Below are 16,743 nucleotides of genomic sequence, written 5' to 3' on the forward strand. Positions count from 1 at the left end.
TCTTCTATAATTGCTTTTGAAATCATTTTATTACTTGGGTAAAATGAATATTTAAATATTATTTCATAATTATCTGTGATCCTATTTAGTTAAGTGTCTGAACCTTCTGATATTTTTGACAAACATTACCAAAATCAAATTCTAAACAAAGACTTTTTGACCTTAGACTAACTGGCATTTTTCTTTTTTTTTTAAACTGGCATTTTTTTAGAGGGGCCCTGGAGCATCTCAAAGGATCTGTTCTCTCTCCTTATAAAATGAAAGATATTAGAGTAATTAGGTTTATTTGATAAGTTAAATTACATGGGAAGCACTTTCAAATAAGAAATAATACTAAGCCTTCTTTACATTACATCTGTATTGATCAGCAACGCTTTTGAGGAAAGGTCTTGATCACAAGGGGTAAATGTGAACATAAATAAAGGAAACCTCATTTTAAATGGAGTCAGGAAGCCCTGAAGGAGGGACTCTCAGTACAGGTAGCACCAGTTGCAGTCTGCATAACCACCAGGGAGAAGGAAGATAAGAATCTTACTTTTCTTCTGGTATGAGAGAGGACATTTTAACACAGGTATTTCACCTCCTGCTTTTAAAAAAAGGAAGGCAGATCCCTCTCTGCCCCAGCAACTACACTCTAATCACCACTTATGGCCAGTGAGAAATGGCAGCAATCTTGAATTCTCATTCTTCTCCATGAAGTTTTCTTCAAACAGTCCCCCCTACAGTTTCCTCCTAAAATCGAATAAAAGCACTCTCCTTTGTTCTCTGAATTTGCCTGACTCCCCATAAACTTGCCTGTCCCAAATTGTGATTCTCTTCTGTTCCTAAATAAACCCATCTTGCTGGTTAAACAACTGGTTGTTTTAAGAGTGACAATTATATAATGTAAAATCACAATGCTGTACACTTGAAAGTAATGTAACATTGTATGTCAATTACATTGTATGTAAAAAAAAAGGGGGGGGGTTTACAAAACTAGGGTTTCCCTAGCGATTCAGTGGTTAAGAACTATCCGTCAATGCAGGGGACATGAGTTTGATCCCTGGTCTGGGAAGATCGCACATTCCTCACAGTGGCTGAGCCCAACTGCCAGTAATTACTGAGTCCCCCAACTCCCCAGATCCCGAAAGCCACAACTACTAAAGCCCTCACGCCTTAGAGTCCGCAGTCCCCAAGAGAAGCCACCGCCAATGAGAAGCCTGTGGCCCGGAACTAGAGAGTAGCCTCCCATCACCGCAACTAGAGTAAACCCATATACAGCAAGGATGACCCACCGCAGCAACCCGCCCTGCCCCCGCAAAAAAAAAAAAAAAAATTCTAGCCCAAGCAATCTCTACCTCCTAACATCTTTGATAATCAAACAATTTCCTCTCTCCCCAAGTTTCTGTCCTCACTTCAATTCGGCTACCCAATTTGAAATGTGTCTTTAAAAAATCTCCCGTTCTAAAAGGCCCTAGAGCTCTGTTTCATAAAGTTGGTTGGTTTCCGACTAAAAATGGGGCCTACCCTACACTTTTAACAGCTCAGTTGTTCCGTGATTAGGTGCTTACTCTTTAAATGACTGAAATACTATTTGGGGCCTTTAGTTTAAAGAACAAGTAAACCAAGTAAAACTATTCAATTTTTTCTAAACCTTGCTCCTCCACATGATCAGGTGAATGCATTCTGTACTGCCATTTTAAAGAAACTGGGAAGAGAAAAACAAAACTCATTGACAAATGATGACAACGTGGAAATAATCAGCTGAGCTATCTGGACCAGAAGTTTCTGCATTTCATGGTGCTTCATCTTTAACACTGTGCAGACTTCTTAAATCTTAGGATTCGCCCAAAATAACGGCAATCGAGCCCTCATCCCCAAGTTGGTTTCTTCCAAACCTGCGCCCCACCCCCATCCTCACCCCCGCCCAGGCCCCGGCAGCCATGCGCCAAAGACTGCAGCACCGGAGCTCGCGGTCCGCAGGCGCGGCGAACCCCGCCCGGCACGGCCAGCGCGGGGAGGTGGCTCGGGGCCAGGAGCCCGCCTCTGCGGCGGCTGAGCCGGGCGCCTAGTGGGTGCTCTCGGGCGGAGGAGGGGCCTGCGGCCCTGGCACCGCCTTTGCCTGCCCGCCCCTCCCCGGATCGCTACTTAAGTGGCTCCCGCACCACCCCCGCTCCAGTGCGTTACTTACCTCGACTCTTAGCTTGTCGGGGACGGTAACCGGGACCCGTGTCTACTCCTGTTGCCTGCGCCTGCTGACCCGTAGCCACCATGGTGAGTGGACCGTCGACTTCGCTAGGGAAAACGGGGGAAAACGAGCCGGGGGAGCGCCAAGGGCTTCTAGCTGGAGAGGGCTGGCCCCACCGCTGTCCACTAGGAGGGCGAAGAGCGAGGCGGGAGCCGAGGGTGAGAGTAGATAGACCTCGATTTATGGAGAAAGGCTGGGGCCCAGGAGGAAGGGGGCCACCGCCTTTTCTTCTGGGACTGTAGAATAGGATGGCGGGACACTGGTTCTCCTTCACCATGGTTGGCGCTCTCATTTAGTCCTAGCTTCTCGGTTCGGCGCCTCCAAGACCCTGCAGTCTTTTCCCGCGCATTCCCATCCCCCCCCTTAGATTCTCCCCAGCCTTTAGCGAGCGCGCGCGCGCTCTCCCCTCCCTCACTTCCTCCTCAGCACGAAAACCGGAGGCGGGAAGGAACTGCGCACGCGCGACCGTTACCTTCCCGCCTGGGAGTGGCCGGGAGCCCGCCGCTGCAGTATGCGCATGCGCGCTTGGGTGCTGCAGGTCCATGACTGGAGGGCCTATCTCCTGTTACCCTGGGTTCTCGTTTAAAAAATAAAGAGAAAGGTGAATGTGGAGAAGGAATCCTTATCGATGTGCTGCACTGCACCAATATCTCAGGACAACTCTCAGCAGCCTGTAGAGGCCATCTGTCTCTAATTGCCCTCCGCTGTGTTAGGAGTGCGTGTGGGAGCAGGTGGTGGCGGTGGGGGGTTTTGAGGGAATGGAAATCGGATCTGGGTCTCCGATAATCCCTTGCGTCGTGACAGATAATGGAGGTACTGAACTGAGCTTCCCGCCTGCACGAAGCGAAGGTGGTTGGCCATGACTGAGCTTCTGCAGACGTGGCTTTTAAGAGCTTCTGCAGCTGCGCGACTCCGCGAACCGCAGAGGGGCGCGGGCGCGCGCGCCCTGAATTGCTCATTCATCCTTTGCCGCAGAGCCCCACCCCTTGTCCCTGCGGCCAGGCATTTCCTCTGCACTGCTCTGGCCACGTGCTTCCTGTGCTGGGAGCTGCCCGGAAATCTGGCCACCTACTCTAAAATGGCATTCTGGGCCCTGGGCGCTAGATGGATGATCTCCTCTTTATCTTGATCCTCAAAGGAGGAAGCAATGACTAAGCTCTGCTCTTGGTCTAAAAAGAGGCCTTCCCGATTTACACGGTGAAAGGAAATTAATTAAAAGCAATGTAATCAGAAGTATAGCCCATCTACCCTAGATTTTTTAAAAAGCATTCCATTTTAAAAGGAAATTTAAGATTAGGTTTCCGTAAACATTTAGCATTTTTGTTAAATGTCTTGTGTGTGTGTGTGTGTGTTAATGCGTGTTTTTTTTCTCTCTCTCTCCCACAGCGTGAGTGCATCTCCATCCACGTTGGCCAGGCTGGTGTCCAGATCGGCAATGCCTGCTGGGAGCTCTACTGTTTGGAACATGGCATCCAGCCTGATGGCCAGATGCCAAGTGACAAGACTATTGGGGGAGGAGACGACTCCTTCAACACCTTCTTCAGTGAGACAGGCGCTGGCAAGCATGTGCCCAGGGCAGTGTTTGTAGACCTGGAACCCACAGTCATTGGTGAGTTGGCCTCAGTAGCTTCAATGAGAATCCTGGGGGTCTGGGACAGGAGGTGTGTCCTGTGGGCCCCACTGATACCCTGGGGTGGAGCAGACCTATGTGAGTTGTTAGTGACGGGTGGCTGCTTCATTTTCCTTTTCCAGATGAGGTTCGCACTGGCACCTACCGCCAGCTCTTCCACCCTGAGCAGCTCATCACAGGCAAAGAAGATGCTGCCAATAACTATGCCCGAGGTCACTACACCATTGGCAAGGAGATCATTGACCTCGTCTTGGACCGAATTCGGAAACTGGTATGTTTATTCTCAAGAATAAAGTAAATTGATGAGCCTAGGGGAGATGTCTGAAATATACTCCTTTTTTTTTTTTCAAACACAACTGAAATGCAATAGTGAGGTTAATTATTCCTTTATAGTTTTTTAAAAGTTCAATTAAAATATAGACTATTTGAGTCTTTTGATAAATATTCATGAAGATTTTTTAATAAAGAAATGCTGAGTAATTTAAGGAAGGTCTACATTTTAAAAGTTTCTGTCAAAATGCAATCTAATTCTTTGGAATTAATATGAAAAGTGAAAATCTTTACTATGATATCACAAAAAGCAATAACTATGTTTTCTCTATTCTTCTTTTTTAACAGGCTGACCAGTGCACAGGTCTTCAGGGCTTCCTGGTTTTCCACAGCTTTGGTGGGGGAACCGGTTCTGGGTTCACCTCCCTGCTGATGGAACGTCTCTCTGTCGATTATGGCAAGAAGTCCAAGCTGGAGTTCTCCATTTACCCAGCCCCCCAGGTTTCCACAGCTGTCGTTGAGCCCTACAACTCCATCCTCACCACCCACACCACCCTGGAGCACTCTGATTGTGCCTTCATGGTAGACAATGAGGCCATCTACGACATCTGTCGTAGAAACCTCGACATTGAGCGCCCAACCTACACAAATCTTAACCGCCTTATTAGCCAGATAGTGTCCTCCATCACTGCTTCCCTGAGGTTTGATGGAGCCCTGAATGTGGATCTGACAGAGTTCCAGACCAACCTGGTGCCCTATCCCCGCATCCACTTCCCTCTGGCCACATACGCCCCTGTCATCTCTGCTGAGAAAGCCTACCATGAACAGCTCTCTGTAGCAGAGATCACCAATGCTTGCTTTGAGCCAGCCAACCAGATGGTGAAATGTGACCCTCGCCATGGTAAATACATGGCCTGCTGCCTGTTGTACCGTGGTGACGTGGTTCCCAAAGATGTCAATGCTGCCATTGCCACCATCAAGACCAAGCGCAGCATCCAGTTTGTGGACTGGTGCCCCACTGGCTTCAAGGTTGGCATTAACTACCAGCCTCCCACTGTGGTACCTGGTGGAGACCTGGCCAAAGTACAGCGAGCTGTGTGCATGCTGAGCAACACCACAGCCATCGCTGAGGCCTGGGCTCGCCTGGACCACAAGTTTGACCTGATGTATGCCAAGCGTGCCTTTGTTCACTGGTACGTGGGTGAGGGCATGGAGGAAGGAGAGTTTTCTGAGGCCCGTGAGGACATGGCTGCCCTTGAGAAGGATTATGAGGAGGTTGGTGTGGATTCTGTTGAGGGAGAGGGAGAGGAAGAAGGAGAGGAATACTAATTACCATTCCTTTGAGCCCTGCAGCATGTCATACTCAGCTTCAGCACTAGCTGACAGGCATAAAAACTTTCTGACTAGATTGTCTTCGCTTTCAACTATGATCATGTATTGCTTTTCCATGTGTGTCTGTAACACTTCTGTCCTGTCTCAAAAGTAAAGATTTTAAGAAAGAATAAATATAGAGTTCTGTGCTTCTTCTAAATTGGTTTCTCCAAGAAGTACTTTTCACTCCTACACTTAAAAGCCTGCCACTGGAAGTAATATCAAGGATTTTGCTCCAGGTATCTCTGGGAGGAAGGTGTACTTGAAGGTAAAGCAGAAGAGCTGTACTCTAAAACTGGTCTGTTAACATCATTTCGACCAGTATTTTGTTGAAATCCAGCTCAGAGGCCTTGGAAAGATGCAAATTTCAGATAGTGATTTTGGTACTCTAATTTTTCAGGTTATAAGGCAATTATAAGTTAGGTTTGGGAAAGTTTTTAATATCCTATAACTATGCTGTGTAAAGAGGCCTGCTAACCCAGCAGAATCAGTGACTTTAGAACAGGTAAACATTTGGTTGGAATATTTGAGCAGAAAGGTGTAAAAACTCTTTCCTACCCTGTAATGATGGGAGGAGGGAAGTTATAGGATGAGAATTCCTGCTGACCAACAAAACTCATGGAATAATTGAAGAGTAAGCCTTACACCTGTGGAAGAGCAGCTGCTTTACAAGGGATGAAATGGCAACACTTGAAAGGTTAAGACAAAGTTACAATTTGTAGCACTGAGCATAGTTTACATTTTTCCCAATATATAGTGTGGCTACATCTAAAGCCCACTATAGAAGAGAGGTTAAATCCTCTGCCTAGAGAAAAGACATTTAAAAAGTTCAGGAAGCACATGGATTATAAAGGTCTGAAAAGAATAGAGGTGAGAAAAATTTTGCCGGTTCTTTCCCTAGTCAGTAAATCCTATAAACCTATAAATTAATAGTTCTCAACTGATAAATCCACAGACATGTCAGAGATCTCTGTTGGGAGGCACTACAGGCCAAGCGCAGCAGCCCGTAATGTAGCCGGAAACCACAGGCCCCAGCGGAAGGCAGATGGAGGCCTTTATAGCACAATGGGAACAAATGAATTAGTGCCAGATAAAGGTAGGACTTCGCCTTACTAGTGAACTTGCAGGGAGGCTGTCTAGAACTGACTGAAAACACCTTTGAAAGCTCTCATGCCATACAAGAGAGGAAGCTAGGCTGGAGCCTGGGAAACCAAGCCGATGCAGAGGAGATCAGAGGAGATTTTCGGGGGAAGAGCACACACTGTGGTGTGCCATGTTGCTTTTGAGTCCTGGGGCACAAAGCAGGGACAGGATGTTTTGTTTGGGGGGGGGGGGGGGGGTGGATGTTTGTATTTTTAAGAAAAGATATATAATAAAGAGTTATGACAGTTTGGGTAATGGCTACATAGGTATTTGCAATGCCATTATCTATTGCCCTAAAACTTAATAATATGTATATAAAACTTAATATATGTATATGTGGCTTAATATATGCATATTAAAAAAATGTGTATGACCTCATGCAGTTTCTGAGGGTCAAGAATTCAGGAGCACCTTGGCTGAATGGTTCTGACTCAGGACTTCTGAAGGTTTCAGTAAAGATGTTGACTGAGGATGCAGTTATCTGAATGCTTGATTTTTTTTTTAAATTTTAATTAGAGGCTAATAATATTGTGGTGGTTTTTGCCATACCTTCACATGAATCAGCCATGGGTGTACATGTGTTCCCCATCCTGACCCTCCCACCTCCCTCTCTAGAATGCTTGATTTTTAGCTGGAGGATGCACTTCCAAGGGGGTTCACGCACATGCCTGGCAAGTTAGTGCTGGTTGTTGGCACGCAACCTTTGCTCTTCACCACAGGGACTTCTCCATAGGACTGCTTCAGTGTCTTCATGACATGAGGGTAGTCTTCCCCCAGAGAGAGTGATCCAGGACAAGGCAAGTGGAAAACCACAATATCTTGAAACTAACACTCATTTCTACAATATCCTGTTGGTTACACATGTCAGTCCTATTCAGTGTGGGAGGAAACTACACAACAGTAGGAGACGTGTGTTGTTGGGATTTATATACAAAACCCAGAAGGATACCAATTTTATTACCTTTGTCCCCTGTATACTTGGAATATTTCATCTTTTAAAAGGGAGGAAAACTGTAGTTTAGAGAGAAGGAGTTTTCCATTTTCTATAGTTCTAATTCGAATTTCAGTGTTTTTGGTTGCCTTTTAAGCAATCCTTTGGTGGCTCAGACAGTGAAGAATCCAACAATGCAGGAGACCTGGGCTTGATCCCTGAGTTAGGAAGATCCCCTGAAAGAGGGCATGGCAACCCACTCTAGCATTCTTACCTGGAGAATCCCCATGGACAAAGGAGCCTGGCAGGCTCATGTGGTCTCAAAGTTGGACATGACTGAGCTATTAACACATTTGGTTGCCCTTTATAAACCACCTTCTATTTACATTCCTCCTAAACTATCCCATCTCCCTTATACCCTACTTATTTGGTTGCTGCTCAAATTCAGTATTTCCTTCTGTCCCCTCTGTTCCCAATCATCATATAAATCAAGACGATGACTAGTAGGTACTAGTAGTCAAAGCCTTTGGTAAAGTGAGATACTAAGTGTGGGACACGGGGGTGGGAGGTGGGAAATGGCTATAATGAAATGCTGAGGCAACCAGGAAATTCCATCAAGCATTCCTTTGTGTGGGGGGGTGGGGGTGGAGGTAGGGGGTGCCTGTGGGTCTTATTATCTACATCTCTGTCCCAACAGCAATCACAGTAATGTTTATGGCCCACACAGTGCTTTAATGGAAGTAAAAATAAATAACGATTATTTATTTCCCTCTTAGGCCAGATTCTTTATTGGTTCTCTTTCATATAAAGAGTAAACTCTAAGGTTTTGTAAAATGCATTCACTCTCCTTTCAGGTCAAGTCTCTTTTATCACCTCCTGAGAAACTGTACCTCAGGGTAGAGAGGGCTTGGAAACTGACTGATTGAGACACTTCTTGTTCTGTTACTAGTCAGGGACTCTGAATCTTCTGAGCCTATTTCCTTTTTTCACCAGAGAGTTCCATCCTATCTTTCTCCAGGTGTCTTTTGGGAGTTGAGGGTGGCAAATAGCGCACTCAAATCTGAAAGGACTTGTAAGTTTATAGTTGTGTGTCCGAACTTGGGAAGTGAGGAACAGGCGAAGCAGTGCTCCTCAGGACTTGACAGCCCTCCTCAGCAGGACACCAGAGCTACTGTCCAGGAAGACTGAGCCATTTATTTAGAAAAGAAATAGAAATAAATAAAACACAAGAAGGGTTTACTTAGAGATGGTGAGGATGATAATACAGATAATCATGATTATTAACCTTAACCACAACACCTTCAATTTACACCCACTCACCTTTTTAAAAAAATTTTTTTACACATCATTTTATTTTTTAAAATTATTTATTTTTGGCTGTGCTGGGTCTTAGTTGTGACAACCGGGGGCTACTCTTTGTTGTGCCATGTGGGTTTCTCATTGCAGTGGTTTCTCTTGTTATGGAGCCCTGACTCCAGGGCACGTGAGCTTCAGTAGTTGTGGCTTGCGGGCTCTAGAGCAAAGGTTCAGTAGTTGAGGCACACAGAAGTAGTTGCCCCATGGTGTACAAAATCCTCCCAGCCCAGGGATCGAACCCCTGTGTCCCCCGCATTGGCAGGTAACCACTGGACCACCAAGAAGTCCTATACCTATACACTTTTAAAAGAATGTTAAAAAATAAAATAAAATAAAAATTTTTTAAAAAAGAATGTTAAAGGTGAAGTGCCTTCACAATTTAGCATTCTTAACCTCATTGAGTTGACCTTAAAATGGGAGGAGCCCACTTCTTTGTTTTTTACAGAGGACAGATTTAAATGGCAAGAAAAAAGGGAAGTCATACCACAGCCCTGTGTCCTACCTTGCAGGATCAGATGTCTTAAATATTGCCTGCCAAAAGGCCACAAGAAATAGGAATCTTTTAGCCTTATGGAGGACCAGGGCTATGATTTAGGGACATGTTCAGATTAAGAGGTTTGAGGGAGGGAAGAGAGATGCCATTTCCCTCTCCCAATCCCATCAAATTCCTGGCAAATTCCTTAATGCCCTGCAGATGGCACCACTGACAAGGAGTTCTCTGCCCAGAAGAGTCAAGCTCAGATTTGTGAACTCTGCCCTCCCTGTCACCTTGAAGCTCAGCCTAAAAGATACACCACAAAGAGGAAGTGACTGATCTAGCATACCTGGCATTCATGAGCTTGTCATTTCTTGTCTTGTCCATTCCTGGAGACAGCTGAGCCTCCTTCTAAACCACTGTGAATCAGTTAGCCACAGAAAACCCCACACTCCAAGTTCGTGACTTAATCTCCAGCTTCTAGGGTACTTCCCAGTGGCTTAAATATATGGCTTTGTGGTCAACATGTAGTGATGGAGGAGGCATGCTGCCCAATCAATCTGAACTCAATACTGATACAAAATTAATAACATGATGTGGGCATCATCATGTAGATACAGATATCATTGTGTTGCAAGTGCCATCTTCTTCCTCTCTGCCAAAATGAATACCCTACCCCATCCATCCCTCAGCTGACCAGCTTATCTCCCAACTGACAGCCTGCTGTGTGTTACTGTGTCCAACAGTGATGGATCAAGCTCATCACCACATTCCCACTTTTGGCCTTCAAACACTTTTCTCTCAGCCTATAATACCTTTTACAACCATAATTGATCCTACCACCTTTGCTCTGTCTTCCTTTGATGATAAAAACCCAAGTGTCATCTATTCAAGGCCTTGAAGTTTAGGTCAGACGCGGTCAGATTCTCCATTAGATATTTTCATAGTCTGAGAATTAATCTTGGAGCAGAGATTAGACTTTTAACTCTGCAAACTAGAGGTAACTATCCCTCTACTGCTTTCCTCTTTTACCCGGGCCCAAAGATCTAAAATGCCTCAGGAAGACACTCTAGGGTGGACAGTGACATCAAATGGAGGTAGAAGGGAAAGCTGCTGTTCTGTTCTAAAGATTCTTCATAAATAAGATCTTTCAGCCTCTCTCTGGCCCAGTTCTAATGTCTCATGATACAGGCATGTAGGAACTTCTACTGGCTCATGTTGATCAAATGCATGCACATGTGCCATGTGTCAAGCTGTGACCCAGCTGCCATAACAGGCTGATGTCACCTTAGGCACTCCTATACAACAGTGTGGAAAGGTAAGCAAGGGAGCATTCCCACCAGCCTCTTCACTGATCACCCTCCTGTACAAATTGCTACCCAGTTCTGGGCACCTCAAAAAGGATATGGACAGACCAGAGAGCTTCCTCCAAGGGTCAAGTAGAATGGGATGCCGTACTGGATAAAGCAACTTGGAGAACTAAGGATGTTTAAATTACAAGAGAAACCCATGAAGAGCTGCTGTCCAGAAATGGCAGGAACCCAGAGAAAACCGTAAAGAATGAAGAAAAACACTGCAGGGGTTTCTGGCAGTGTTCACTGGCTAAGACTCCACCGTCCCCCTAAGAAAAAAAAAAAAAAGACTCCACCGCCCCAATGCAGGAGACCCAGGTTCGATCCTTGGTCAGGGAACTAGATTCCACATGTCATAGCTAAAGATCCCACATGCTGCAACTAAGTCCTGACACAGTCAAATAAATATTTTAAACAGCAAACAAAAACAACCACAAAATAAAAACATCACAGCTCACTCTGTAACAATTAGCTAGGACCACCAATGGACCATAGTGCCATCCAGGTCATGAAGGACAAACAGGTAGAACTCAAGACTTCTAAGATTATTCTCCATTCCCAGAGACTAGGATTTCACAAATTTTCCTGGTGTCTCAAGCCAATCTTTATGACTATTCTCTCAAATATTTTTGGAGAGGGCAGAGATAGGTAGGGACAAAGGAACAGAATCTATCAAAACATGCTTTTTTTACACCTTTTCCCTCACCCTTGCCAACAACAATAAAAGTTTTCAGACCCAGAGAGGTCTTGCCTAATGGGAACCCCTGGTTTTCTGGCCTCCCTAGTACCCTAGACAAGAGGGCAATTCCAGAGTTGCTTGTCTATTTCTAGGAACTGGTCCAAATTCCACCAGAGATAAGGAAGGAGGTTTATAGCCTGCCTTAATTTGGATTGGTCTAACAAAATACCACAGATCAGATAGTGTGATAGTGTAAACAATAAATGTTTATTTCTCAAAGATTTGGAGACTGATAAATCCAAGACCAAGGTGCTAGCAGATTCAGGGTCAAGAGAGTGACTTCTTAACTGGTTTGCAGATGGCTGGCCATCTTTTGCTGAGTCCTCTTGTGGAGAAGAGAAAAAACAACTATTCCCTTCCTCTTAGATGATAAATCCTGGGACTTGCCTGGTGGTGCGGTAGTTAAGACTCTACACTCCGAATGCAGGGGACATGGGTTCCATCCCTGGTCGGGGGATTCTGCATAGGGCATGGAGCTACCAAAAAGAAAAAAAAAAAAAAAAAGATAATAATCCCATCAGGAGGGTTGTACTTCTTGACCTCATCTGAACCTAATTACCTCCCAAAGTTCCCACCTTATAATACATCATGCTGAGGGTTAGAGTTTTAACATGCATTTTAGGGGTACATATGGTAGTCAGAGTGAACAGGAATTTTTCTGTAAATACTGTGTTTTCTGTGGGAAAATTAGGACATGTAGATAAGCAATGAGAAAATGAAAATAACCTATAATCTGAATGAAAAGCTTTTGAAACTTTCATTTAAAGAAAAGAGCAAAAAAAGAAAACAGCAGCTTTTTCTCATGCCCGTCTCTGCCCTCTCCCACCCCAGTCACCTCTGGGACTGGTGGCCCTGGGTCTTCCGTCTGCTCCTCTCAAAGTGTTATTCAGCAATGAGTCTTTATCATTTCGAAGTTCAAAGATAGCCCCTCAAGAAGGAGCAAAACAGTGAGCCCTTTATTTTATTTATCCATCTAAATACTAATTTCTGTATTTAGTTAGTTATTTGGCTGTGTTGGGTCTTAGTTGTGACTCGAGGACTTAGTTGCACCGTGGCATGTGGAATCTTAGTTCCCTGATCAGAGATTGAACGCATATCCCGGCATTGGAAGGTGGATCCCTAATCACTGGATCACCAGGGAAGTCCCCAGTGAGCCCTTTAAATAAGCTGGAAGGTACCAAGGTTCTTGAGGATACTGAAGTTCAAATTTTAGCAGTCTATTACCCTATTAGATACCCTAGGTATCTAAGCAATATAGTAATGAAGGGAGTACAGAAGTAGGGGGAATGTATTTACTAAAAGACAACTGCAGAATATTGGGGGAAAAGGAGGTTTTGGAGTCAGAGAGGCCAAGTTACACCACTTACTATTCTAAGTCCTTGTACAAGTTACTTAATCTCTTTGAATTGATTCCTCATCTATAAATAAATAAATAAAGTCTATTTTGTAAGGTCCTTGTGACACCCAATTAACTAATCTTTGTAAAGTATCTGTTAATCTTTAGCATTTAGTGGAGGCTCAGTCTGGATTAGTTCCCTTCCCAGTGTTGCCTGAGGACACTGAAATTTACTCTCCACAGTGCAGGTGGCCCCTCCCCTACTAAGAATAGGTAACTAATCTCCTGGGCAGATCAGATCCACAAACATTCTGTTTATTGTGAGAACTATACTGGGTTAAGAACTGGGGTTGAAATGAAAGGGGTGAATCAGAAGCCAAATACAGGTTTCCAACCCTCTAAGGAGAGAGGAAAGGAAAAAAGACACAAATGGAGGTAAAGTTAAACAATACAAAAGATTTAAATAACAGCTCAAGGTAATGAATGTTCCAAGACAGGGCATATATGTCTAATTGGTCACTGAACTATACAACTGGGTGCTGCTTTGGGAGCCTAGAGAGGGTGGAAATCCCTTCAAGAAAAGATGGAAGAAAAGATAGTTGGGTTGAGCCTTGGAAGAAGATAGGATATGGACAAAGGGAGATTTGGTAAGTTTAAGAAGCGAATGTGTAGTGTCTTTTTGCATAGTGTTCTGAGTGATAAGTCAGTAAACAGATGCTTTTGCTAATTCTAAACATAGGCAATGGAAAGAAAGTTATTATGCTTCCAACAAATTTGTAAACAAGGGCTCAAGGACCTGAATGCAAATAAATTTGATTACCACTTTCTCGAAGGAAGTCTTCTAGGTTATTTTTCTCAGTTCTAAGCTCATTTGTCTTAAACTATGCACTTTCCAGTTTGTTTATTGATATTTTGCCTCTTAAAAATTTACTTCAGTTGTACATTCTGGATGATGATAAATCCCTAAGCAAGATCTATGTTAGCCAGTTGCTAAAAGAATCATATGTAACAGTTTGTGACTTGGGTGATGTCACTGTACTGTGTAAACTGTAAAGGGCAGTGAACATTAGATTCATAAATTTGGAAGCAATCTTAAGGGTCTTCTAGTTTGGCAAGTGAGATCAAGTGTAACCCAGGATGACAATGCTAGAACCAGAACCCAGCTCTTCTGATAATCAGCAATGTCTGCCATCTTTCTCACTACATCTGCCAATATTTGAGTGCCTACATGAATTACATGTGGGGATAAGAGTTTAAGAGTAACTGTATTTAAGACATATATGATTGTTTCCCTTTAGGAGCCTATATGGGGGAAACAAACAAATGCAAACAAATTAAATTATGGCAACTTGTGATAAATAAAGGGCTTCTCAGTGGCGCCAGTGGATAAAGAACCCACCTCCTAATGCAGGAGACCTAAGAGACTCAGGTTTGATCCCTGGGTAGAGAAGATCCCCTGGAGGAGGGCATGGCAACCCACTTCAGTATTCTTGCCTGGAGAATCCCACGGACAGAGGAGCCTGGTGGACTACAATCCATAGGGTAGGAACCAAACAGACACAATTGAAGTGACTTAGCGCACATGTGATAAATAAAATGACAAAATTACATTGCTCTAGATAAGGTACTGGGGTAACATTTAAGTTCAAATCTGAAGGAGACCAGAGCCAACCAAAAGTGGACTGGGAAGAAGGAAGGGAAGGGAGAACTCTTCCAGATAGAAGAAACAGCAAGTATAGCTCTTTCCTGGGCAGGAAAGAGATTGGCAGTGTCCACCAGGAACTGAGGAAAGGTCAGGGTGAGGATGAGGCCAAGTTGAAGCAGTAGAGAAGTGCTTCCTCACAGGTCACAAATTCAAATGCACAATTGGGCTGACAAGGCGCATTTGTTCAAATTTGTTAAAGATTCTGTAAGCCAAACAAAACACAGCATAACTACTTCAGCCCAGAGGTCCCCATTTTATAACCCCAAGGGCTTTTTTTGTTTGTTTGTTCCTTTGCTTTTTTTTTTTTGGCAGCCTCTTGCATCTTGTGGAATCTTAGTTCCTGGACTAGGGATTTATCCCAGGCCCTTGGTAGTGAAAGTGCCATGTCCTAACTACTGGACCACCAGGAAATTCCCCGGGGCTTTGTATTCTTACTTCAGTTCAGTTCAGTTCAGTCGCTCAGTTATGTCCAACTCTTTGCGACCCCATGAATCGCAGCACGCCAGGCCTCCCTGTCCATCACAAACTCCCGGAGTCTACCCAAACACATGTCCATCAAGTCGGTGATGCCATCCAGCCATCTCATCCTCTGTCATCCCCTTCTCCTCCTGCCCCCCAATCCCTCCCAGCATCAGGGTCTTTTCCAATGAGTCAACTCTTCGCATGAGGTGGCCAAAGTATTGGAGTTTCAGCTTCAGCATCAGTCCTTCCAATGAACACCCAGGACTGGTTTCCTTTAGGATGGACTGGTTGGATCTCCTTGCAGTCCAAGGGACTCTCAAGAGTCTTCTCCAACACCACAGTTCAAAAGCATCAATTCTCTGGCGCTCAGCTTTCTTCACAGTCCAACTCTCACATCCATACATGACCACTGGAAAAACCATAGCCTTGACTAGACGGACTTTTGTTGGCAAAGTAATGTCTCTGCTTTGCAATATGCTATCTAGTTTGGTCATAACTTTCCTTCCAAGGAGTAAGTGTCTTTAATTTCATGGCTGCAATCACCATCTGCAGTGATTTTGGAGCCCCAAAAAATAAAGTCTGACACTGTTTCCCCATCTATTTGCCATGAAGTGATGGGACCAGATGCCATGATCCTAGTTTTCTGAATGTTGAGCTTTAAGCCAATTTTTTCACTCTCCTCTTTCACTTTCATCAAGAGGCTTTTTAGTTTCTCTTCACTTTCTGCCATAAGGGTGGTGTCATCTGCATATCTGAGATTATTGATATTTCTCCCGGCAATCTTGATTCCAGCTTGTGCTTCATCTGGCCAGTGTTTCTTATCTTGTACTCTGCATAGAAGTTAAATAAACAGGGTGACAATATACAGCCTAGACGTACTCCTTTTCCTATTTGGAACCAGTCTGTTGTTCCATGTCCAGTTCTAACTGTTGCTTCCTGACCTGCATGTAGGTTTCTCAAGAGGCAGATCAGATGCTCTGGTATTCCCATCTCTTTCAGAATTTTCCACAGTTCTTACTTTAGGGGAGATGAATTTCTAAGTGTTATGCCCGATGTCCGAATCCCCGAGCAGGAAGACAGAAGGCTTCCAAGACAATGCAACTCGCAAAAAAAGGGAAGTTTATTGCTGACTCGAGTCAGGGCTCCTGCCGTGCGTCCAGTGCAGTGGTACGGGGTCAGAGAGCGCTGAGCTCAAGCTGTTACCCAATTTATAAGGTGTGCATAAGCGGTTGGTAGCTGGCTTAAGCCGATTGGTTACATGTGTGCAAAGTAATCTTATTGGCCCAAACCTTCGCGGGCTTTTTTCAAACTTGGGCGTTCATGGGCTTTTCAGCTTTCCCCTGATAGGTTCCCTTTTTCTTGCTAGGTGCATATTGATTGGCCGGCTCCAGGTTACCTGATGGGGGCGGGGAATCCCACCATTTCCCGGAAACCGAAACCCAGGTCCGGGCTGCCTGCCAGCCCCAGCAGCCCCACATTCCCCCCCCCCCCCCCCCGTCTTTGTTTCTATGGAAGGCCCAATCATGGGTCTTTTATATCATCTGTGGGGACAGTCGAATACTGAGATCTGAGTAACATTAGGTGGACGGACAGGCAGTGTGTTTTTCCTAACAATTCCCCCTTGAGAGACTTCATACTCAAGATGCTTTTTGGGATTTGGGGCGGAGGTCTCTTTCTTCTGTAACTTCTTCCTGCTGTGCCTGGGCGTAGGCCTGCCTAGCAGAGCAGAAGTCTCTCTATACCTGA

The 16,743-nt window shown here is 44.7% G+C and overlaps 1 protein-coding gene and 1 long non-coding RNA gene across 2 annotated transcripts; one reads left to right on the forward strand and one right to left on the reverse strand.

The window, feature by feature from the left end:
* The first annotated feature begins 2,143 nt into the window (after positions 1-2,143).
* LOC110133169 (tubulin alpha-1B chain) lies at positions 2,144-5,658 on the forward strand. Its single transcript, XM_020886935.2, has 4 exons — positions 2,144-2,253; positions 3,614-3,836; positions 3,980-4,128; positions 4,476-5,658. Exons 1-4 carry the CDS (start codon positions 2,251-2,253, stop codon positions 5,454-5,456), a joined length of 1,356 nt encoding a protein of 451 aa, XP_020742594.1. The 5' UTR covers positions 2,144-2,250; the 3' UTR covers positions 5,457-5,658.
* Positions 5,659-11,682: 6,024 nt separating this feature from the next.
* Positions 11,683-16,453, reverse strand: LOC139030845 (uncharacterized). The gene is made up of 2 exons (XR_011483265.1): positions 14,230-16,453; positions 11,683-11,970 (listed from the first exon to the last, which is right to left on the reverse strand). It is a non-coding gene; the product is annotated as an uncharacterized lncRNA (long non-coding RNA).
* Positions 16,454-16,743: the final 290 nt, after the last annotated feature.

The sequence above is a fragment of the Odocoileus virginianus genome, chromosome 24 (genome assembly GCF_023699985.2).
Source record: "Odocoileus virginianus isolate 20LAN1187 ecotype Illinois chromosome 24, Ovbor_1.2, whole genome shotgun sequence".
Lineage (NCBI taxonomy): Eukaryota > Metazoa > Chordata > Mammalia > Artiodactyla > Cervidae > Odocoileus > Odocoileus virginianus.